Here is a 25,848-nt window from a genome sequence, read left to right as displayed (position 1 = left end):
AATATTTTCTGTCAAAAACACAGGGTACTGCAAGCCAAGATCATCAAATTATCTCAACCCGGAAGAACTTCCAGAGAGAAAAAAAGTATAAATATATGTAATTCTTTATACTATTTAGTCCATGTTGAGCCTCCCATGTTTCTTCCTATCTTTGGATTCAATTAATGTGCCAATGCCTGTTTTATTTCTCTAGTGCCAACTCTTTTTCATTGATCAGCTTAGACCTCTCGTCATGTAGTCTTCTGTACTAAGGGAGTCCGTCATTTTCCATTTTCTAGTTATCATTTTTTGTTAACAATAACAGAAATCCCAATAAGACAATCTCATGTTTCTCCCATCTACCTCCTACTGGTATCTCCAGTACTGAAATCAGAGGCGACAGAGAGCCCCATTTCAGCCAGAACATATTTATCAATTCTTGTAAATAATTTTTAAATTTCTCTGCTTTGGAACATTTTCATAAAAAGAGGCACTGTAATCCCTTAATGCCATCCAAACATCTTCTTCTTTGCTTATAATCTTCTAGAAACATATTCTTATTTATATAAATATTTCAAGAGAATATACAGAACTGTTGTGAACAAGAGTCAAGCCTAGGGGTTGAATATATGTATTTGCATTGATTCTCTTATAATCTTTTTCCAAGCTGTATATCTCAACCTTCCTTAAACTGCTTTACTGACTCCCACATTCTACTTATTTTATACAGTCTACTGAGCACCCTGTTTAGACTGGTTTCCAGACCCCTAAACTCAGCTGGGATATTTCCCATACTAAGAGGGCTTATAATCTAGTTATTTCTTTTATTAGTGTATTGTAAACATTTTGACTCTCCATAAAATATAGGCCGTGGTGGTGCAACGGTTAGCGTTGTTGCCTCACAGCAAGAGGTTCTCCCATTCGATTCTCGGCTGGAGTGTCTTCTGTGTGGAGTCTGCATGTCCTCCCCGCAGTCAAGTGAAGTTAAAGACATGCAGGTAGGTGCAAGCGTGAATGGGTGTGCCTTCTTTGAAGGTTGGGCATCGGGCTGGCAACTCGACACTGTAGAAATCCACTGCCAATCATTAGTGGACCGGAGTTCAGCTGTGGCGACCCCTAACTGGGAAAAGCCGAAAGACATTAGTATAAACAAAAAAAATCTCTTAATTCAAATGTTTGTTTAAACCTTGGCCAGATGATGAATGATTCAACCTTCATTAATTGAGACTAGTACTTTAAATTAGAATGCCTGTTTAACCATACCTAAAATGAGCTACTACTCCATTTTGCAAAACTGAAACCTTTCTGGGAGCCTTCAACCTCCTCCAGGCTTCAGCCTTTGGCATCTTCAGTAGCCTATGTACTTCATTGTTTCCCTCCCAGTCTTTGGAGGAATATCCCTACCAATCCAAAACAAGACCCTCAGGGTTAACCTGTTTGCTGGAAGCTCCTGTCTCCCTGAGTCCCATCACTTTTTTCTATTATTTTGCTGCTATAAACAAAAAAATTCCAAGTCGTGCTGCCATCCAATAACTCATCAAATCCAGGAGTCCCAATACGTCTCACTCCTTTGGCAATATCATTTCCCAGATAGCCAAAGGTTAACCTGTCCTACATAAATGCTTAGGTTACATTTTAATGTTCCTGGAAAAGGGTCATCTGGGATTAAGAGGTATTGCCTGAAAACATGCAGCCATTGACAGGGTGAGTGTTTAAATTACTTGGACTTACTGATCCAATTCCATATCCATTAAGTTGCAATTTTTTAGCCATTCGGTGCAGTTGTCTCAATTTCTAGCAAGTGTTTTTTATTACAACTTCCAGTGATGGAGCAAAGTAAATTACTAAATACTTCATGGTTCACCTTTAGAATCCTGAAATACCAAAATCTTGAAACTTAGAAGATTGAACCCAAATGCTCAAATCTTATAAGCTTGAATAACCAAAAAGAAACGGAACATTGTTTTTCTTTTTGCTGGAATCTGAATTGTTTGGGATCTCGGCACAGTGGGGATCAAAGTATTAATTCTTTCCACAGTGCGGTGCAATTTCAGAGCTGGACTAAATAATTAGGAGGATGATGGGGGGGGGGCACAGATGGGCTTACCAACCCCCCCACTCTGGCAAAAGCAGGAGTTTTGTGTGGCTTTTTGAGTTTAAAAGATTTTCGCATTTGAGCTTGGTCTTGTAAGTTTCAAGCTTTTGGTCAAAGTCAAAGTGAACTTTACTGTCATTCAGACAGCACAACAGTACAACTGAACAAAATTGCATTACTTCGAACTCAATGCGCATACAGCATATATTGATAATATTAATACAACAATAACAATAGTAAGACATTTATGCAGTGCAGTAACAAGTAGAATGACATGCACCAGGGACTATTCCACTTACATGTCTTCATCAGTACCCAAAATATTGCACAGATCAGAATCAAACAGATTTCAAATTGCATGGAATGCTAATTTGGCATATTGCACAGAATGTTAACTTGGCATCGTTAATATTGCACATAAGGCACAAGACTGCACTTTCATAGTGTTATTGCATATGTCAGTGCATTACTTCAGCATTGTAATTGCAGACCTCAATGACCAGCATGGTGTATGTTATTACTGGAGTTCAGAAGTCTGATGGCTTGTGGAAAAAAGCTTCTATTAAATCTGCTGATTCTGCAGCATAAGCTACGGTATCTCCTGCATGAAAACAAACACAAGAACAGATCATGGGCAGGGTGAGTGCAGTCAATTTTCATCGCTCTGCTGAGGCACTGAGCAGAGTGCAAGTCCTGGATAGATGGGAGCATGGACCTGATAATTCTCTCTGCCACTTTCACCACCCTCTGGAGAGATTTGTGATCTGAAACTGTGCAGTTTCCATACCATACCAAGAGATTACTAGCCAGGATGCTGTCAGGTATTTAAAAATTTCAAAATAGAATCATATTTCACTGGTTTACTCTGCCTCATTTAAACATATCCTATTTTTAGTTCTATTGATGGTTTAAAATGTATCAGAATGACCTTGTCTTGTATATATAAATCCCAAAACCTGTACTTTTCTTAAATTTATCCAAAACAGTTGTGTTTCTGCATCCCTCAAGAACATTAGCAAGTCATCTACATAAAAAGATAATTTATCTTTTCTTCCTGTATGGAACACACTTATCTCAGGCTATCTTAATGCTTTTGCTAATGGTTCCAAGTAAAAAGCAAACTCAACAGGAGCAGTGCGACAGCCTTGTTTTGTGGCCCCACTAATGCTAAGTGTATTAGAAAGCTCCACGTGTATGTTCGCAATTGTATAGGCACCTTCACAGATGCTTTTGCCAAATATAAATTCTCCTTGAAAAAAACAAATTTCCAGACTAACCACTAGTAGTCTTGCCCTGTTGTTGGGCCTCCGGCAGCATAATTGGTATTTTTATGATATTGTTGAAGTCTGTCTTGTTTTAATAAATAAGGATTGTATATCTCAACCACATATAAGTTCCACCATTGCTCGGGACAGTCTGTAGGCCAACCATGTGACAAGGATTTTATAGTGGTAGTTTATAATATAGGTCTTTGTCTGGCTTTGAGACCCTCAAATAATTGACGTTTTCCATGAATTGAAAATTATTTTACTCTTAATACCTCATTAGTTAGTCTTAATAGCTCTTCAATTTTCTGCTCTATCCTAATCTCATACAAATCAAATATATCATCTGTCCCTGGCAACGTATCCCTTGGTAACTTTTTTCATTATCAGTTTTAACTCTACTGTTTTTACTCACCTTAACAATGCTTTGGCTGAAGAAGAAAAAAAAGACAATGCCCTGACTGCTTGCATGGAGAGTGGCCGGTAAGTCTACCCTTCCAAAACATTTTCAGCTGTTTGATTGACCAAACCTATGATGACCCAATCTTGCAAATAACCTTGAAGAACAATTAATACCTCTTCTGGAGTATTTGCTAGTTGACCAGTAATCTGGTTTTGAATTTGAAAAATCGACTTTTCTACCTTTGTCTTAATCTCTTAATACCCCTTGGGTTCAAATAGTGTTAGTTCAAATCTTTTGAATGGTTATTTTTTTCCCCAACTAATTTTCTGTTTTAGCTCGTTCCTTGCTTATTTCTTACTCAAGGCCTGTTGTTCCTGGATTGTCTTAACCCAGTGTTGCCATTCACCCAATGCAAATCCATCCAGATGCATTTCTGCCCTTGCATAAGTTATTAAACAGGCTTTTTAGATTTTTTTCCATACATGCCAAATTGTCAGTCAGTTTCAGTTAAACCATTGCATTTTGTCAAACTGTTCTGCGGACACCTTTTGTCACTATTTTTGAAAGTGCACTGATTTCCCATAAATGTTCTAAAATTCCATTGACACTGTTTTAGTCTATTAGCCACCTGCAGCTCCTGGGCTAGAGAATGGTAGTTAGAAAAGATGTTGGGCATCACCCGCCCTACCCCTGACTAAATGCCCATGCTGTCTAGATGTATACTAGCTGTCCTAGAGGTATCTGCCATAAACATTCAAGTAATGAGTGTTATACCCAAATGCCTGCTTGCAAGATCCAGAAATATCCTGCAGTCCTATTAGGTGTGCTCATACTGAAAAATATGATTCCACTTTAAGAACTCACAGATTGAGGGCCACTTTGTGTATCATTCTTCTCTGTAATAAAGTTAAATTAACATACCCAGACTACTCTCCCCCTAAAAAACTCACCAGCATTCTAAAAGTGTCTTTATCATCCTCAATAGGTTCTTCTGGAGGCCTGTGGATAATATTTACTGTAAACAGCCCCCCACCCCTCTATTTCTGCTCCTCCAGTAGCACAGAGCATGATGCCTCGTCTATGGCTCAGCCGATTGGGTTCAGTTAAGCAACTTGGGTGACTGACGAAACAATAGGGATGGATGGGCGGTCCTGTGGGCATCCTCTGCATTGATCCCTAATATAGAGTGAGTATGCTGCTGTTTAGAGGTGTGGTCCAAAGGTGTTAAAAGGGTGGAGAAATAGTTGAGATACTGCGGAGGTGAGACAGTATGTCACACAGTTTTCCATTGCACGCCCGCCCCTTGAATGTAACCATGGGGTCCATGATGGAAGGGAAAATGAAGAAACAGGGTAGTTCAAAAATATAAAAAAGAAAAATAAACTGCTTGACTGACCCTGGCTCAAATTCAGGCAGTAGACCCAGTAAAAGATGTGGGACACTAGGACTGTTGTCAGCGTGATAGAAGGGGAGAAAAAAGATGTAAAATAAAAAAAAAAAAAAAAAGATTCAACTCTGTTTTTGCTGTCATTGCTACATGTCTACCTTTATTTACTAATTGATGTAAAAAGTGAAACTTTATATCCTGTGCTATCATACCACTTCCTTCCTTTTACTTATCTCCATTGAAGCTGCTTGGTATCCAAAATCTCTTCAGTTTATGATCATGAGAACTGATATTGTGAGTCTCCTGCAAGTATAATATCTGAAGGCTCTTTTTCTAAATACGGCTAATTAAGAACAGAAAATTATAAATTTTTAATAATTGGCTTAGTTTCTGGTGTCACTCCAGTGGAATCGACTGTCTATGAGCATGGACAGACATGGTTAGCAGACCACTTTGCTTTGCTAAGGATGGTCTGCACCTGTCCCCCTGGGCTTTTGGATATTGGCTAAAACTTTATCCATCTCCTTGGAGCCATTTTATGGCAATGTCAAAACTACCAACATAGTAAAAAACTCAAAGCAATCTTAAGGTATTGCTCAGTGCTAAGAGCCTACATAAGAAACTCCATATTCTGCAAGCTTGGGTTATTAGTTTTTATGACAGAAAAAATGAAGATGGAATGAAGTAGTGTTATTTTTCTCCTAAAGGGGGCAAGCACCAGTTAATGTAGTAGTATAAGACAGGTATCACCTATGTTCAGAGAAATGTGCTCTGTAGTCAAAAATCAAAGAACTGAGAGATGTCTGTAGGTAAAAGCTCACTAGTTATGCAAAAGTAGTAGTCAGTCTCACAACCAGATCCAGCACTAGGTGACCAAGGCAGTTGCCTAGCGCCCACTGGCTGGGAGGGGGCCTCTGTTGGCTGGGACAGGGCCCATTGGCTGAGGGATTCATTGTTTAATTTAAAAAAAAAAAAAAAAAACAGAAAACAAAAAATTGCATATTTTAAGGTTTTCTTCTTTAAGAACACCTATTGCGTTTGTGTGATCTGTTTACTCCTTTGTCGTCTGCAAATGTGAGACCTGTTGTTTACGTCTTCATCTTCCATGTGTGTGGAATTTGAATACTAGAAGATGTTTGGATTGCAGACTATGAATGGACAAATAAGTGTGTGTTTGTGTGTGTGTGTGTGTGTGTGTGTGTGTGTGTGTGTGTGTGTAAGAGGTACGTGTGTGTGTGTGTGTGTGTGTGGGTGGGTGAGTGTGTAAGAGGTACGTGTGTGTGTGTGTGTGTGTGTGTGTGTAACAGGTAGGTAGATGTATGTGTGTATTAGAGGTAAGTAGCATAACTCTCAACTGTCCATATTTTTACAGAATGATCAGATTTTTGCTTCATATTTTTGGCCTGTTCCTCATAAAATTTGTGATATTCTGAAAAATCATTGAGGACTGAAGTTACTAAATAATGACAGCAACTAGCAACTTTCTAAGTTCATGAGCGCAAAATAAATCTGTCCCTATTTTGGCCCTTTGTCCTCCCATAACTAGGTTTTGTCGAGATTTCTTGCACTACAAGACTGAGAGTTGTATGTCTGCCTGTCTGTGTTTATGTAAAATCCCCTAGTTAGGGATAGCAGGTGGTTTAGTTATTTGTTCAGGTTCAAACCCTGTAACTTAGTTACAGGAAACAAAAGCCTGACTCTTCTACTCTCCAACAACCAAGCTTCATTTTTCAAGGAATTGAGCTTCAGATGCATTTTTAAGGAATTGTAAACTTCAAGGGAAGAGAAGTTTAGTGCTGCTCATGCTACGTCCATTTACAATGTTCAACTGTTTTGTTTAGCAAATGGTATCACTACTGCGGTGTACAATTGAAAAGCATTAATTGTAGCTCAGCAGGTAGCATACTAGCTTTTATTACAGAAGGCTGTGGGTTCTACTCCTGCAGCATGTAGCTGGATTGCTGATACTGCATTGCACTTTAAGGAGGGTGGGGTGCTGCAGTCCCGAGTATGTCCTCCTTTGGATGACATGCCTAGTAACTGTTAACCTGTTGTCAGTTTGCCTTCCATTCCCTACTGCAATATTACTAGCTTAGCATTTTTTAATGTAACATAAGCAATTTATTCTTCAAAGGCAGCAGGCACTGAATTTGTAAATGAAACATTGAAATTTAAAATTATTTGCCAGCAGCAACCTCTTCATTAGTTACAGATCTCTTTAATGTGGAATTATTCAAATGTCTTTTACTTCTGCAGAGATTGTGCATACAGACTGATATTGGTGAACTGTAATGACAGAAGTTTGAGTGGCCTTTTATGGTTGATGTTCTGAATTGGGCAGTCTTGTCATTATTGGCTTATACATTCAGTTTCATTGCTTACTGGAAAAATGTTCAAAATCATACATTTAAAGCACACTCTTACAAGTGGTGGTATATTATACAAGGAATATAATTTAATACAATCACAAGAACTCTTGCATGTTTGCATAGTCCTTCAAATGTGTGCAAGAGGCCTATGATTTGAAAACAGCCCATATGTAAACTTTATCTGCCACTTGCCAGATGCATTTTCTTTGAATGTGGGTTTCAATGCCACTTCAAAAAATGTGAGTTTCAAAGGCAGGGAAGTTTTAATGCTAAGTCTGTTCATTGTGAGACTGTATTGCTCTGTTTAGCAAATGTCTAACAGCATTCGTGCTATAAAAATTGAAATAACAGTTTTAAATTAAATCCAAATATCTGTAATCATTGTAAAAGTAAAGCAGAAAACATTAAGCACACAGAGTTTTGAACAGTGTTTATGATAACTGTGGAGAAATAGCTAAGTAATAAGACACTGGAAAGGCTGTGGAGAGAGGGGCTGTGTATGGTAGGGCCCCGATTCACTACCCTGCCTAGGGTCCCCATTTGACCATGATCTCGCAGCCTGCATGTTTTGTTGTACCACAATTAATCATGTTGTGCTGCATTGCATAATGTAGTATAGTTCCTTATGCTGGTGCACATTGTATTCATTTTGTGTGTGTGTGCATGCTGAACAGTCTTTCTCCACGGTGCGGCTATCTTGGAGTATGAATAATAAATGATGGGGGAGGGTGCATTGGGGTAGGCAAACTGCTTTTTGCAGTTTAATTTGTGGTGTTTGCTTATAACCTGTACAGAATTGAGTGAGTGCAAATATTTCAAGTGCATGTGTGCTCACAGTCAGTTATGAGCTACATTTGCTGAAAATTGTGATTCAGGCTCAGGAGTTTGGATGACCTGTAAAGTGCACAAGTATCAAAGATATAAACAGGTAATTGGCTGAAAAACATCTGCTCTAATGACCTATATAATGATATGTATAATCAAGAGAAGGTTAACTTGATCAATGAAATTCCTCAGTTGCTTAAATCTCAAGTATTAATGGGGATTACGAGAGTCCAACTCATACTTTATTTAAAGGTTAAAAAAAGGTTAAAAAAAAATACTCTATCTAGCAGGAGCTCTTCATATGGTTTCACAAATTAGGCACAAGATATCCCAAGCATGGAGTTTACTCCTCAGAATACTCTATAAATTTTCTACAGTGTTTAGTTGTTGTGAGAGGTATGCAACACACAGTAGTACAGCAGTCCTCAGTAGTTTCCAATGACGTTATTCCATGTATTATGATATGCAGTTTATTATTCAAGTTAAGTAACTCTCAAAACATTACCGTTTTAATCTATACATGGAATGTCTATTTACTCAACAGAATATAAAAAGATACAACATTCTTTTGATGCTGAGCTCACTGATATGCTAAAGGAAGCAAAGTAAGTCTTAGCCTGGATTTTCAGGACATCTAAAATGAAAAACAGATGATGCATTTACTTTAAACTAATATGCTCATATAATAATTTCATATATAATTTTATATAATTTCATGTCTGCTTATGTCATTTCTAAATATCTCATTTGTAATATGTCTTCTTTGTTATTATCTGTTTACCTTGGAGCTTTTCTCACCAGGCCTCCACTGAAAATGGACATTAATCCAGTTGGACTATCCTGGACAACAAATGTAAAATAAAAATAAAATAAATAAAATAATATAGACAACAGATTATGGTCATGCCACAGCATTCAAAGCAAGGTGAACAGACACTACCGACTTAAGTGTTTTTATAGTTTCATAGTTTAGTACTAGGCTATCTGCCCTGGGGCATTTATAAGCCTAGCCATAGTGATGTGGCTTTCACCACCCCATGTAATGGTACAGAATATATTTAGAATACTGTGCCTCTGTCTAGTAGTGACACAGTGAAGACCCCATTACATAACAGAATTAGTTTACTGTGCCTCTGTCTAGTAGTGACACAGAGATGACCGCTGGGGTAAACCTACGATCTCCCATCCACTCGTCAAGATTTCTCTTGAAGAGAGTCAGTGAGGGGCTCTGCCTAACATGAACTGGGATTTTGTTCCAGAGTATGGGAAGCCTCTGAGTTATGAATCTGTCCCTCCAGCATGTCCTATTCATATTTGTGCTGAGGTTTAAATCTTTAGCTCTCGTGGTTCTGATGGATTTGGGTTTTTTGAGGTGGAGCATGTCCATCAATTCCTGATTGGACATGGCCTTGTACGTCAGGCACAGATCACCTCTGAGTAGGCGGTATGCTACTGAATAGAGCTGGAGTTTCTTTAGTCTGGCAGCATATGACATATGTTGGAGACCCTTGATCCTCTTGGTGAGGTACTTTTGGGGTCTCTCTAGCTGTTGCAAGTGCCGGGTGAGGTACATACCAAATGGGGCATTGTACTCAATCATGGGCCTGATGAGGGAGGAGTATAGAGGTACAATGACCTCCTTTGATCTGGATGTGAATCCCTTCATGATAAGGTGGGCAAGGTAGAAAGTCTTTCTAACCACTTTGGCAACGTGGGTGTCAAATGAGAGGTCACTATCGACTTGGGTCCCCAGGTCTCAGATTACTTTTTCCGTACTCAGTGGGTTACTGTCTATGTGATAATTTGTGGGTACTTTGTTTTTCCCAAAGGGGATGACTATACATTTTTGGCATTTAGTTTAAGACCATGACTCCGGCGCCAGTTGTCTGTTTCAGTGAGGCCTTTCTGTAGGATGTATGTGTCAGCTGGTGTATCGACTATGGCGCCTAGTTTGCAGTCATCTGCGAACTTTGTCACCCACAACCCTCCCATGTTTGCTTTCACATCTGAGAAATAAATGCTGAACAAGAGGGGTCCCAGGACAGAGCCCTGTGGGACATCACTTGTGACTGGCTTTGAGTCTGACATGGCTCCAGCGATTTTGACTTTATGGGTTCTATCCTTCAGCCAGTTTGCAACCCATCTTGTGACATATGGATTTACATTTAAGCTGTTGAGCTTGTCTATGATGCCAGAGTGGGGTATTGTGTCGAAAGCTTTAGCCAAGTCCAGGTAGGCTGTATGGACTGCCTTGCCCTCGTCAATGGCTCTAGTGACTGTTTCGAAAAAGTCAACCAGGTTCAAAAGTCAGGATCTGTCCTTTACAAAGCCGAACTGGGTAGGATCAAGTGTCTGTAAGTCCCCAATGTTTCTGTTTATGAGTTCCATAATGATTCTTTCCATAGCTTTGCAGACCAGGCTGGTTAAGCTTATGGGGCGGTAGTTACCAGGGTCTGTAGCGGTGCCTCCTTTGAGGAGTGGGACTACTGTTGCTGTACGCCAGTGTTCAGGTACATATCCTGTAGTAAGGCTAAGGTTAAATAGCATTTTTATGTGCGGGTTTAGCTCCTCTTGGAGTTCACGTAGCACGCAACCCGGGATACCGTCAGGTCCCACTGATGCTGTGTTTTTAGCTTTGCTGAGGGCGGTTCTCACCTGGACATCTGAGATGACAGGGAGGTTATATTCAGCTGGGATAAATATTTCTTCTTTTGGGGGTGAGGGAGGGGAGAAATTTGCACTCAACCTGTCTGCCAGAATGTTGGCAATATCTGTGGGTTCAGTGTATTTTTTGTCATTGTGGACTAACTCTGAACATATCTGAGGGTTTCCTTCAGGTTTCTAACATAGCAGAAGAAGGCCTTGTGGTTATCTTTAGTGTCCATAGCGATTTTTCTCTCAAAGTTGGCCTTGGATGTTTTTATGAGAGAACGTAGCTTTCTACTAGTGCTGGTCAGAGATGCCTTCTCTTTATGGGATTTTGCTCTGTCGTGCAGTAGCTTCCTTCTTTTGTTATACAATTTGTTTATGGCTGGGGTCCACCAGACAGGACGCCTGCCCTTGGTGGAGAGGGTCTTAAAGGATACCATCTCAGTTTTAAGAAGTGTAAAGTCGGCTTTTGAGAAGTATTTCACTGTAGTCTTTTGTGTTGGGGGTGGAGGTGGGATATGTATATCCAGGGTGATTAGTTTGTGGTCAGATCTCACTAGTGAGGGGTATACTTCCGGTGTGGAGCACTTTGTCCCCATGTTTGTGATGATCAGGTCTAGTATATTATCTCCCCTTGTGGGAGAGGTGACTAGCTGTTCCATTGCATTTGAATTTATTAATTCCAGGAACCTTTGGGCTAGGGTGTTTGGGCTAGAATAATGCACCCAGTCTATGTTAGGGTAGTTGAAGTCTCCCAATATGATGGTGTTTGGTGAGACATTCATATCCTCCAATGTCTTCAGGAAGGCTGAATGGGGTTCCTGAGATTGGGAGGGTGGTCTGTAACATGCTACCAGTTGTATAGCAGTTTTGCCTATGGTTAGTTGCACCTGGATGGTCTCTGATGCTTCATGTGTTGCCACTAACCTGGAGGTGTGGGTGTCCTTGATGAATATGGACACTCCCCCTCCCTTTTTGGTTTGGCCCGAGTTTTGGGGCCGAAAAGCATGATACGGGGTATAGCCTGGTAGCGCTGGGGTGCTCTCAGGAGCCTTGAACCAGGTTTCAGTTACTGCACAGACATTGATGTTCTCCATACTGAGGAGTGCTTCGAGAGCCTGCATCTTGAGATTTAGACTTCTGGCGTTGAGCAGCATTACCCTTAATTTTTTTTCCATTTTTGTTTTCTAAGGAGGTGGGTTTGTCTTTTGAGCCTTGCCTAAAAAAGGCACTAAGGGGATGGCAAGAGCCTTAGCCAATATCCGGAAGCCAAGTGGTGACAGATGCAAGCCGTCCCTTGCGAAGCAGCGTGGCTTGTCCAGCATGTCATCCCAAGCAGACAGACATTGGATCCCCCTAGAATGACACCAGTATTTGAGCCAATTATTAAAGCTGATCATCTTGTCTTTGTATTGTGGCATCATTCTTGGTAAGGGCAAGATGCTGCTCAGGGTCAGGGTCATAACAGCCTGGGCTACATAATCAGAGAGCTCCTCTATGTCTCTTTTCATGTAGTCCAGGGAGGTACGTCTCAGGTCATTCACGCCGGCATGGACAATGACGGAGTCATATTTGTACTTGCTTTGGAGTGACCTGAGTGCATGTGTTATGTGGCGGATCCTAGCTCCCGATAGGCAGCTCACCATTACCCTCTCCTTGTTCAGCCTGGTAAGCGGAACGTCAGTGTGTCTGACTATAGAGTCACCTATTACTAGTGTATCAGGCATGGTGTTTGGCCTTAAGGGCTGAGATTGTTTGACACACTGATTTATTGAAGTATGTGTTGCATGTGTTATGTTTTGAGGTGGTGGATTTTTGGGTTTCTGCTTTGGGAGCCTCTGTTGTTTTGGTAAGTTTTTTTGTTAGAGCCTCCGAGTATGTCTTTGTGTTATTATGTGTTTGGTTTGCAGTTGTGGTAGGTCTATGTGGGACTGGGTTTGGTGTGTGTGTGGTTACCTTCTCCTCCTGCCTGGTCTTGCCAGTCCTGAGTTGAGAGAGTTCAGCCTCCAGTTTGGCTATATAGTTGCATCTCTCACATGTATTTGTGTTTGTTGGGAGGAGGAGAGGGTTGTCTGTGTACATGAGACAATTGTAGCATTGTCTCAAGATTCCCAGATTAACCAGCTGAACGGGAGAGGATGCTAGTAATCTACCACTCGACATGATAGAATATTATAAGGGAGTGCTGTGCCTTTAAGGGAAGTGGGTACTCACAGGGGTGGTAGGTGGATGTAGTGCTTACTTTAGTTAGCGAGTGCTTACTTAGAAGAGAGGTTTTGAGAACAAGTGCTAGGCTTATAATAAAGCGAGCAGACTGATTATTATAAGAGTAGAGCTTTCTTAAGGGAAAATATGTAGGGCATATTCCCTCCTCCCCCAATTTTCCATGCTCTCCTAACATTCATGCAGCCATGACTGTGTTTCCTGCTTTCTGGCGTTAATCTCAGCCCTTGTTGCTGACCTGCACAGTCACATATGACAGGTCCTGCTATGCCTTGTACTGTAAGTGGGCACTCTCTCACATGGATGTGATGAAGGCTACCACATGAACATGGCTTGACAGAACTAAGTGCATATCCATGGCATGTACTGTACAACTGTCTTTGGTAGGTGCTGACAATGCAGTGCTCTTTACTGCCTGCTTTCTTCCCCCACGGTAGGAGAGATGATATCTGCCACTCACTGCTATCCTTCCCTTGCCAGCTCCTTTAGCGCTGGGTTGTTAGTTGATCCCAGGTTACTTAGATTAAATGTAGGGTTTTATCTCTCTGTGCCATTGAAATTACTTCAGATACAGCTACTTACAACAGCTTAAGTACATTTATGATTGTACTTGTGTATTTCTGCTGACGGAGTTATTCCCACTGGGTATGTCCTTTTTCAGCTCCTGGCAGTATATAATTCTAAAATGATAAATATTGTACTGCTATCAGAATGTGGTTTACAGCCTGGCTGTCGGGCTTCAAATTTCTTGTTAAATGCTTTTATGTAATGACTGAGATATTTTTATTTTATTTTGTAAATGTAACTAACTATATAAAATTCATTCAGTACAGAGAAGAAAGTCAGCAGAATCACATTTTTTCAGCTGAAAATCAGAAGACAGCTTTTTTAAGAGATAGTGGCTTTTTTGTCAAGTGATTTCTTTTCTTAACCTCAAGTAATGTTATACCAAACAAAACTGATAAGCACCTGCAGTTAAGACCGTGTCCCATGTGCAAACATGATCACCCACTGCAGACATCTTGAAGAACCACAATACTGAATATTGAGTGTATATGTGCACTGCGGTCATCACATTTAACTTCCTGAACATCCTTGACTGAGCAATTCAGAAAATGAAGTACATGGCTGGAGACTTGATCTATGTGCTCTCAGCTAATCATGGGATAGGGAGGGCTAACAAGGACAACCACAGTCCATTTTATGTTTCTCTGTAATCCTGCTGCATTCCATACACTAAACTACATTCTCTAAATCACAGAAGTGCAACTCTATTATTTATTATGTACTTATTTTATTTCCATCACTACATTTATCTAACTCTTGGAAGTGAAGCTCTAGTCATTCATTTATTTATTTCATTGACCAAAAAGTGATACTAATTCATGGCTTTGGTCATATCAGTACTCTTCCAATAAACTAACACAAGCTTCTCATTCATAACACAGTTATGATTGGAACTCCTTTCATAACCAACTTGTTACATGATCAAGACATGGATGACAAGAAATACACTGACAGCAAAGCTTGAAAAAATCTTGACATCCATGTCGAGAACATATAACAAGTGTGTTATGATCAGAGTGACCCAATCATAATTCTTAGTAAGACATGAAACTTAATGTCTCCTACTCACTAACAGTTACAGATAAAAGTGCAAGAGTGAAAAGTGTTTTACAGCTTTGAAATATAGAAAACACAATGCTGCCACAAAACAGGCAGAAATGAAGTGTTCCTCCAATAAATATCTGACTTTAAAAGCTGTTAGACTCTTAATTCAGCTTCACTGTGTGTGTGTGTGTGTGTGTGTGTGTGTGTGTGTGTGTGTGTGTGTGTGTGTGTGTGTGTGAGCTAGAGTTTAAAGTGTATAACAGGTATTAAAGCTGGAAAAATAATGTGGATGCTGTTCTGTATTAGCTACTGTTATGCTCTGCTACGACACTTGAGCTTAACAGTGGGAAAAAGTGACTACCAACATTTTGTTAAATTTCTTTCTTACATCAGAAAAGTGCTTAAAAAGTTCTCATTTTTCAAAATTGTGCAAATAAGATGCACAAGAGAGTCTGAAGTGATGTTCTTATTTCAGGTCAATAATTCTGCAAGACTATTTCTGAACAGATGCAGTTTTGCTAGTGTGCCCATAGTACCTGTTTGACTTCTGGAAGAATCAGATTTCATAAATAAACACACTTATGGACATCTCTTGGGTTTCGTACAGTTATACATATTTAGCAATCTGAAAATACATTCCATTTAAGTACTAAGTTTAAAATGTTCACACAAATACTGAAGTTCAGAAAAGCACACAGTAATAGTTCCACTGAGACAATGCGATGATGACATACTTGTCAAAAATGTCTTAAAGCTGTAATATATTTTGAAAGGCGAGCATATACTTAAATCACCATAATTCAACTAGCCACCACAGTTCAACTACTTAGTGACTGCAGCCACACATCTGCTTACTTAGAAGCTGTTTGATGAATTTCCTGTTTGCACTTAATTTTAAATCGTTTTTTTCTTAAAACTTGCATATTTTCTGTCCTTGACCTAGCACTCTTGTGTGGGGTTATTTACTGCACTGTTATAACTTGATATTACCTGTGAACCTCTGCTATCTCTGTAAAAAACAAAAACAACAAAAAAAAATCTTGCTTTTTTCCCACTTTTCTGAGAGTTAAAAAAGTTCAGTTACAGGCTTGCTGTTCCTGAACTGTTTGAAAGTTTCTGTGAGGCCATTTTGCTTGGGCTGAAGGAGGGTCTCTGTGTTCATCAGTGGCAGTGACTAACATTGAGCAGCTTCCCTGCCCCCCGTAGAGGTGGTTACTGACTTGAAACTGTAGTTTTATTGGCCACTAGGGGTCATTTCCATAACTCCTTCATCTTCCTCTCTTAAAACCTAGTTGCCTCGTGGTTTGAGCGTCTTTTCAGGCTTGTTGGCTGTTGGTGAAGCACCCTCCAAGAGGAAAAAACTCTGAGAGAAGAAGGGAGCCACTTTTGAGATTTTAAGTATTTTTTCTCTGTTTATTTGCTAAGTTTTTCTGCATAGCTGCCTAGCTTGAGCATTTTCTGGCTTGTTAAACTTGATTTCCGTATTAGTAGCTGTATTTAGAGCACAACCAAAAGCTGTTTGCTGAATTTCCTGTTTGCACTTAATTTTAAATCGTTTTTTTCTTAAAACTTGCATATTTTCTGTCCTTGACCTAGCACTCTTGTGTGGGGTCATTTACTGCACTGTTATAACTTGATATTACTTGTGAACCTCTGCTATCTCTGTAAAAAACAAAAACAAAAAAAAAATCTTGCTTTTTTCCCACTTTTCTGAGAGTTAAAAAAGTTCAGTTACAGGCTTGCTGTTCCTGAACTGTTTGAAAGTTTCTGTGAGGCCATTTTTGCTTGGGCTGAAGGAGGGTCTCTGTGTTCATCAGTGGCAGAGACTAACATTGAGCAGCTTCCCTGCCCCCGTAGAGGTGGTTACTGACTTGAAACTGTAGTTTTATTGGCCACTAGGGGTCATTTCCATAACTCCTTCATTTGTCCTCAGAGGAGTGGTTTAAGGCAGTAACTTGTAGTTTATTGGCCATTTTGGGTCATTTCCTGTCTTTTCCAGCCCCCTGCTATAAAGCACGCTTTAGCTGACTTAGCTGAGTTGCCACTGTTGCACACTAGGGCAGCTCGGTTAAGCAGGTTTAAACTATTCGGCTACCTAAAGTCCACTCTTCAAATTTTCCCTTAAAACTACCTCCTCGAACTATACTACTGATCTAATCAGCGTATCCTATAATTAAAAGATCATCTCTACTTGACTCCAAGTAGACTATTCTCTATCTGTTAAACGTAGCACTTGCTCCTACAGTACTTATTACCTTGATACGGCACTCTTGTCATAGATAGTACCCCAAAAGGCAACCCCCATTTCTCGGTCACCCACGTCCCCGGAATCTTTTTAAAGTTTTTTGTCTATTCCTTCTAGCATGTCGAGGGATCAGTTGCTAGTGTCCTCTCCTGCTCAGCTGGTGAACCTGGGAATATTGAGGCAATGTTACAATTGCCTCATGTACACAGACAACCCTCTCCTCCTCCCACAAAACACAAATACATGCGAGAGATGCAACTATATGGCCAAACTGGAGGCTGAGCTCTCTCAACATAGGACTGGCAAGACCAGTCAGGAGGAGAAGGTTACCACACACACTATAGACCCAGTCTCACATAGTACCATTACAACCTCAAATCATACACATAAACACACAAAGACATACTCGGAGGCTCTGATCAAAAATCTACCAAAACAACAGAGGCCACCAAAGCAGACACCCAAACAACCACCACCTCAGAACACAACACCTGCAACACATAGACCTCACAGTCAGAGTGTCAAACAGTCACAGCCCTTAAGGCCAAACACAATGCCAGACACACTAGTCATTGGTGACTCCATAGTCAGACACACTGACGTCCCGCTCACCAGACTGAGTAAGGAGAAGGTCACAGTAAGCTGCCTGTCGGGCGCTAGAATCCGCCACATAACGCAAGCACTCAGGTCTCTCAACAGCAGGTACAAATATGACTCAGTCATTGTCCACGCTGGTGTAAACGACCTGAGACATACCTCCTTGGACTACATGAAAAGAGACATTGAGGAGCTCTCTGATTATGTAGCCCAGGCAGGTATGACCCTGACCTTGAGCAGTATCCTACCTTCACCAAGAATGATGCCACAATACAGAGATAAGATGATCAGCTTTAACAATTGGCTTAAACACTGGTGTCATTCAAAGGGGATCCAGTGTCCGTCTGCCTGGGATGACATGCTGGACAAGCCACGCTGCTTCGCAAGGGACGGCTTGCACCTGTCACCCCTGGGATTCCGGATATTTTCAAAGGCTCTTGCCACCCCCATAGTGCCTTTTTAGGCAAGGCTCAAATTCTAAACCTACCACCCTAGAACACAAAAAGGAAAAAACTAAGGGTAATGCTGCTCAATGCCAGAAGTCTAAATCTCAAAATGCACACTCGAGGCCCTTCTCAGTATGGAGAACATCGATGTCTGTGCTGTGACAGAAACCTGGTTCAAGGCTCCTGAGAGCACCCCAGCTATCAGGTTTTACCTCATATCATGCGTTCCGGCCCCAAAATCCGGACAATACCAAGAAAGGAGGGGGGGTATCCATATTCATCAAGGACACCCACACCTCAAGACTGGTGGCAACGCACGATGCATCGGAGACCATCCAGGTGCAATTAACCATAGGCAAGACTGCTCTGCAAATTGTAGCATGTTACAGGCCACCCTCACAAACTCAGGAACCTCACATGGCCTTCCTGAAAACACTAGAGGGGATAAATGTATCACCAAACACCATCATACTAGGTGACTTCAATTACCCTAGTATAGACTGGGAACACTAAAGCCCAAACACCCTAGCCCAAAAGTTCCTGGAATTCATAAACTCAAATGCCATGGAACAACTAGTCACCATCCCCACAAGAGGAGATAACATACTTGATCTCATTATCACGAACATGGGAGCACAATGTTCAACACCGGAGGTGTACCCCTCACTGGTGAGATCAGACCACAAACTAATCTCGCTGGAGGTCCTCATCCCACCCCCACCTGAAATAAAAGACCACAGTAAAGAACTTCTCAAAAGCCGACTTCACACTTCTAAAGACTAGTGTGGTCTCCTTTAAGGCCCCGAGCGTGGAAAACAGTACTCAAGCCGCTGAATCACTTACAAATGCCTTCTACCAGCACCTGCAGGACTGCATGGATAAGGCAATCCCAAGCAAAACAAAGACTCTTTGTACCAAAGGCAAGCGTCCAGTCTGGTGGACCCCAGCCATAAACAAGCTCTACAACAAAAGGAGGAAGCTACTACAAGATAGAGCAAAATCCTTAAAAGGTAAGACACCCTTGATCACTATAAGTAAAAAACTAAGAGCTCTCATAAAATCATCCAAAGCAAATTTCGAGAGAAAAATAGCTAAAGACTCAAAAGACAATCATAAGGCCTTCTTTAGCTATGTTAGAAACCTGGGAGGAAACTCCCAGATATGCTCAGAGCTAGTTCAAAATGATGTGAAGATTACTGATCCTACAGACATTGCCAACATACTGGCTGACAGGTTCAGTGCAAACTTCTCCCCTCCCCAAAAGGAGAGATATCTATACCAAATGATTGCAGCCCCCCAAACATCTCCAGCGCCCAAGTGAGAACTGCTCTCTCCAAAGCAAAAAACACAGCATCCATGGGACCTGATGGTGTTCCTGGCTGTGTGCTCCATGAACTCAATGAGGAATTAAACCCACAGCTAGGACAGCTGTTTAATCAAAGTCTTACCTCTGGATACGTACTCCAGGAGTGGCGCACTGCAACTGTGGTACCACTTCACAAAGGCGGTGCCTCCACCGACCCTGGAAATTACCGGCCCATTAGCTTGACAAGCCTTATCTGCAAAGCCATGGAGAGGATCATAATGGACCTCATAAATAAAGACATAGGGAATTTGCAGACTTTGGATCCAACCCAGTTTGGCTTTGTCAAAGGCAGATCATGCCTTTTAAACTTGGTTGACTTTTTCGAAACAGTCACCAAAGTCATTGATGAGGGAAAGGCAGTCCATACAGCCTACCTCGATCTGGCTAAGGCCTTCGATACAATACCCCACTCGGGTATCATTGAAAAACTCATCAGCTTAAATGTCAACCCATACATCACAAGATGGGTTGCAAACTGGCTGAGTGACAGAACCCACAGGGTCAGAGTTGCTGGCGCCATGTCAGACTCAAAGCCTGTCACAAGTGGTGTCCCACAGGGCTCAGTCCTGGGCCCACTCTTGTTTGGCATCTACTTTTCCGAAGTACAAGCAAACACAGGAGGGTTATGGCTGACAAAGTTTGCAGATGACTGCAAACTGGGCGCCATAGTAGAAAACACATCTGACACAGATATCCTTCAGAAGGGTCTCACAGAAACGGATAACTGGTGCCAGAGCCACGGCCTAAAGTTAAATGTCCAAAAAATGCATAGTCATACCCTTTGGGAAAAACAAGGTTACCCCTAGCTACCAAATAGGTGGCAATCCACTGAGCACAGAAGAAGTTATCAGGGACCTGGGGACCCAGGTTGATAGTAGTCTGTCATTCGACACCCATGTAGCTAAAGTAGTTAGGAAGACCTTCTACATTGCCCACCTTATCATGAAGGGATTCTCATCTAGATCAAGGGAGGTCATAGTCTCCCTTTACTCATCACTCATCAGGCCAATGATTGAGTACAATGCCCCTTCAGAATGTATCTGACCCGACACTTGCAGCAGCTGGAGAGGCCACAAAAGTTCCTCACGAAAAGGATAAAGGGTCTCAAAAATCTGTCCTATGCTGCCCGACTGAAAGAACTCCAGCTCTATTCAGTCGCCACCGCTTGCTCAGAGGTGACCTTTGCCTAACATACAAGGCCATGTCAAACCCAGATTTGATGAATATGCTTCACCTCAAAAAATCTAGATCCATCAGAGCCACAAGGGCGGGAGACTTAAACCTTGACACGGCTATTAATAGGACATGCTGGAGGGATAGATTCATCACCCAAAGACTCCCTATGCTGTGGAACAAAATCCCGGTACATGTGAGGCAGAACACCTCGCTGGCCTTGTTCAAGAGAAATCTTGACCAATGGATGGGAGATCGCAGATATACCCCAGGGATTACCTCAGTGTCACTGCTCGACAGAGGCACAGCAAAATAATGGGTATAGTTCCCCATACTAAAGGGGTGGCGTAAGCCACAAAACGATGGGCTAGGCTTGTAAATGCCCTCGGGCAGATAGCCTAGTATGAACCTATGAAACCTATGAAACTAATATATATAAAAACTAACAAGATTATTAGGAAACAATCCCCCAAAAGATGTTGTCAATGTCTGCAAGCAGGAACAGCTGCATATATAGCTGCAAGATAATTCCACGATCCTCCAGGAGGTAGCAAAAATGCATACAAGAAGGAAACATTCACTAATGAACTTTGCTTTATCATATAGAATGACTCAACCATGTCTAGAGTGACTGAAAATAAAGGGTCTGTCTACAGCAAATGAAAATAAATGATATTGGGGATTCACATAAAGACTATTGGTAGGACACAAATAAAGCTACTAAAGCTGATGACAGTCTCTGACTACAAACAAGACTGAATGCTAGCAAAAGCTATCTCACATGTTCAAATGGCAAAAAAAAGTCTTCGGGAAATAGTGCAGTACACTGTATGTGTGAAATAGTAATATGCTAGTACCTGTGATAGTATACGTAGCTACATGTGTTTTGGGAGGAGAGGTACAAACTCATCGGTAAAAGAGCCATATACAAACCTTCACACTCTCTAGTCTGATCTGGTACCCCACAGTAACTCCAAGACGTTCTGCTCTTTCCTTGGCCACACGTTCAGCCACAGAAATAGCAGAAATCCTACGTGGTTGGGTACAAATGATGTTGGCTACTTGTTTAGCATGTCCTTTCAAAGAATCGTCCAAGATGAACTGGGGGACTTGTGTTGTTTTCCCACACCTGCAGTAAAACAAAGTTTTACATTAGTTTTATTCAGCTAAGTAGCACCACCATGTTAAATTACCAAAATTACCCAAACAACATAGAAAAAAATCAACAAGCAAAACATCACTGTTCCTTGTAATATAAATATATATATATATATATATATATATATATATATATATATATATATATATATATATATTGCCAGCATCACTGGCAAACTCATTTTTGCTAACCTTGTCATACCGGGGGCTTAGTTTTGAAAGATACAATCCATGGAAGCTTATATAAAGATCATCATTTGATACCTTCCAAGTACAGTGAAAAGTTACAAACAGACTTTCTAAGGAAAAATCAGAGCACAGGGAAATAAATATTGTGGGAAGAAATAGCCAGGGGAATTGTTATGGCTAGGCTTGTACAGGCCCTAGGGCCAATAGGCTAGTATCAACCTTTGAACCTATGAACCATTTCCAAGAAAACTGGGGAGTCTGGATCTAAAAAATGGACATGTGCTGGTTATGCAAGCTGATATAAGTGCTGATAAAGTCAGTACAATGAAACCAGAATAGTAAGATAAACAGAAAAAGATATTAAAAATAGTCTGATAGATATGAAGTGACAATCCGGGAGTAATGCCTGGAGGAGATTGGTATAACTAATGATATCTTGAAGATAAAACCATAAATGCAGTGTTTTCTGAAAACAAAAAAAAAAAAAAAACAGCTGATCTCATGCACATCATTTCAGCAGATGCCAACAGGCATGGTTGAGGGGATTAACGGTGAGGGTACTGAAAATGTGTTGCCAAAATGTTTTTGATATTCTGTTGTTGGTTTCATGACTTAGAGAGGTAAAGCCCTTAATGCCACTCAATTACTGGCTCAACTACATTCATAGATGGTGAAGGAGCCAGCCTGGGATGGTATGTGTTAGTGGCAGACACTGGCTCATTTGGGGAGAATGAAGGCAGATTTGTCCACTGGAACTCCGACACTGATAGTAAAGAGAGAGTACAGCCTGCATACAGATCAGATTTATGCACTGGGGTCTGCAAAGTTGCAGTGATGCGGTAGCATTTAAGATGATACTTGTTTTGGCAAGTATGCATAAACTGGAGGGTGAAGGCACAGCAAAACTTAAAATTGATTGAACAATTACAGAAGGTCTCATGAATGGCAGGTGGGGAGATAAAAATAATAAAAAAGGGCCCATTCATGCCAAGGTTGAAAAATAGAAAATAGTGCATCATGTAGGTGAAAAAGACACAGGATAACACAATTACCCTAATCATACCTAAAGTCAAGCTAACCATACATGAATAGGCATTTATCAGACTTGACCCTGCCACTTGGAAATGTATAACCTCCAGCATATGGAATCACTCCATTTTTGATGGTTTTAGGGCAAAACTGAAGGAACATCTTGTAAAACAATCAACTTGTACATTTTTAAAGATACAGATCAAGCAAAAATCTAGTATCTCAATTTAACTGCAAATAATTTACCTCATCCTCTAAACTATTATTACATATGAATATGTTATAACTTGTGTGAATGTTATGTTATTTTACTAAAACTATGCCAAACTAATTTCCTTGTATGTATTAAATTCCTCTGTTACTCGCTTAACTGGCAAGTCCACCCACTTGGTTAACAAATGAATAAATAAAAGAAAATGTTGACTCAACATATTCAACTTTTGACAATGGATGGTACCTCTCTAAACTGTTTAACTGATCTTTGAAGTCAGTGCAGATTGTAACATATCTAGGTAAAATACTTTTCAGTACACAGATGAAAAATAACATCACAGCAATAATTTCGATATTAACTTACAAAGTTAAAATATCTAATCTGTAATAGACAGTAACCGCTAAAATAAGAAAAAGTGCAACACAATTTTGAAAGCTAATCATGAACAGTGACATAAATCAGGGTTCTTATCCTCTTTGCAAATTAACTGTATTACCTTAGAATCTTTTTAGCTAGACTAAATGTTTTAGTCATTTTAAGACTAGATGTTTTAACATGCATTTCACTGTCCTTAGCATCTCTCAGAGTGATGTGTTCTAAGTGCTGAGAAAATGTACATAACTGCTGTTGAATCTTTAACCAACAAGTAGATGTGGTATATTGAAGATTTACCCACAACTGGTGTGGTTTGATCATGAGGGTGAAGCCAGACTGATTAAACAAAGCCAGCTGTGGGTAAATCTTCACTATACCCACACCCACGAGTCAGTTATTGCTATTATACAATGGCATTATTTAAGAAAAAAATTACTTACTTTTCTTAAATACTGTCTTTGTATAATGGAATCATGGTGTTTCTTCCAGTTTTCTTCTGCTTTGTTGATATACTGTGCATGCGTATGTGACTTACGTTCCCACGCTTACACAGTAAATCAGTGGTTTGGAAAGCAAGCAATGAAGAAAGATCATAAAATTTGAAAAAAAATGTAAAATCCGGACAGTTTAGGGGTAGAAGAGAAAGAGCAAAAAATACAAAGAAAATCAGGCATGTTTCTTTAGTTTTGCATAATGTACCTGACTTCTGTTTTATTTTCTCTGCCCTCCGAAGTGTGTACCTCTCGACCGCTTAGCGCACGAAATGTGCAAAGCCTTAAATAAGGGGACAAAGATTCCTATTGTAAATGTTGTTCTTATAAACATAGAAACCAGCTGGAATAACAGGATTTATGCTATTGTGCATTGACTTCCATAGCATACACTAATAGAAGAAAGCACAGTTGAACGTGAGCAGCCAAACTTTTTTCTAATGGTATATGCTTGATTTTACAATGGGTACATCGGTTAGGCAGACCAATCAGTATGCACATTTTTTGAATACTAACTGTAGAACAGAATGTGTGTTGTGTCTTTAGGAAGCATTTCAAAATGAGGGCATGTGTGAATAAACAGAGAGCATGTGCAGGCAGCAGTGCCATTTTGAGGGAACAGCCAGTGTTAACATGTACGAGTGCAATAGTCAGTCTGTTTATAAGTTTAAGTTACTAAGCCTCAATCCTGATGCGTTTGTATGTAATAAAGCTGACGAGCGACATGGTGTCAGAAGTGGGATGACCGAGCAACATAGTATCAGAACTGGCATGCCTGAATGACATGGTGTGGAAACCAAGATGTCTGAGCAACAAGAAGCTGGAAAGAAGTCAGAGGTCGAGTCATGAGGTGCGCAGTTAGAAACAGAGTTATATAGAGGAATGACTCATCCCAACCAGCTCAAAAGATTGAAAAAAGGCCAGAAACGAATTTCAGGTAATTAAGACTTGCATAAATGGTTTATTTTGTAAAGAAAATGATATGAAGCATTCACAGAGCACAAAATATATTATTAATGAAATGAAAAGCACAAAACATGTTATTGATTAAGCAAAATGGTCAAAACCATGATATTTGATAAAAGTATTCGAAATACTTATGACAACATTCAGAATTACTTCTGACTTGCATAATGAGCATGTTAAAAGTAAAACGAGTAGAAGAAAAGTATAACGAGCACGACAGAAGTCAACTGAGTATAACAATTACAACAAAAGGGCAAAATGAGCATAGAAAAGCACAGCAACTGCATTTTTTACTAAATGACCATGTCTTTTGATACGAGCTATTATTTCGCATTTACTAAATCTATTCGAATAATAACTAGAGTTGTTTGAAGTATCTCAGAGTGTGCAAAGCGTTTGCAGTGTATGCTTTATTACAGTACAATTATTCTGAAGAAAGTAAAACGAGTAGAAGAAAAGTATAACGAGCACGACAGAAGTCAACTGAGTATAACAATTACAACAAAAGGGCAAAATGAGCATAGAAAAGCACAGCAACTGCATTTTTTACTAAATGACCATGTCTTTTGATACGAGCTATTATTTCGCATTTACTAAATCTATTCGAAGAATAACTAGAGTTGTTTGAAGTATCTCAGAGTGTGCAAAGCGTTTGCAGTGTATGCTTTATTACAGTACAATTATTCTGAAGAGTTTGCTGTGTGCAAAGTACAGTTATTTTGCAAAGTACAGTCATTTTGAAGTGTTTCTTACACAGTACAGTGTTATTTTGCAAAATACAGTTATTTCAAAA

General features: G+C 40.2%; 1 protein-coding gene across 4 annotated transcripts in view; it reads right to left on the bottom strand.

Moving 5' to 3' along the window:
• Positions 1-25,848, bottom strand: part of DHX57 (DExH-box helicase 57) — a 2,066,546-nt gene that overhangs the window by 1,550,342 nt on the left and 490,356 nt on the right. For all 4 annotated transcript variants that reach the window (XM_044057412.1, XM_044057439.1, XM_044057430.1 and 1 more), the window contains exon 8: positions 21,567-21,762. In XM_044057412.1, the coding sequence (XP_043913347.1) occupies positions 21,567-21,762 (196 nt within the window). The remainder of the gene's footprint in view (positions 1-21,566; positions 21,763-25,848) is intronic.

The sequence above is a fragment of the Protopterus annectens genome, chromosome 1.part2, assembly GCF_019279795.1.
Source record: "Protopterus annectens isolate FY-2018-M chromosome 1.part2, PAN1.0, whole genome shotgun sequence".
In the NCBI taxonomy this organism is placed as follows: Eukaryota; Metazoa; Chordata; order Ceratodontiformes; family Protopteridae; genus Protopterus; species Protopterus annectens.
Note: the sequence above shows the minus strand (reverse complement) of the source record. Positions and strands in the feature narration are given on the sequence as shown.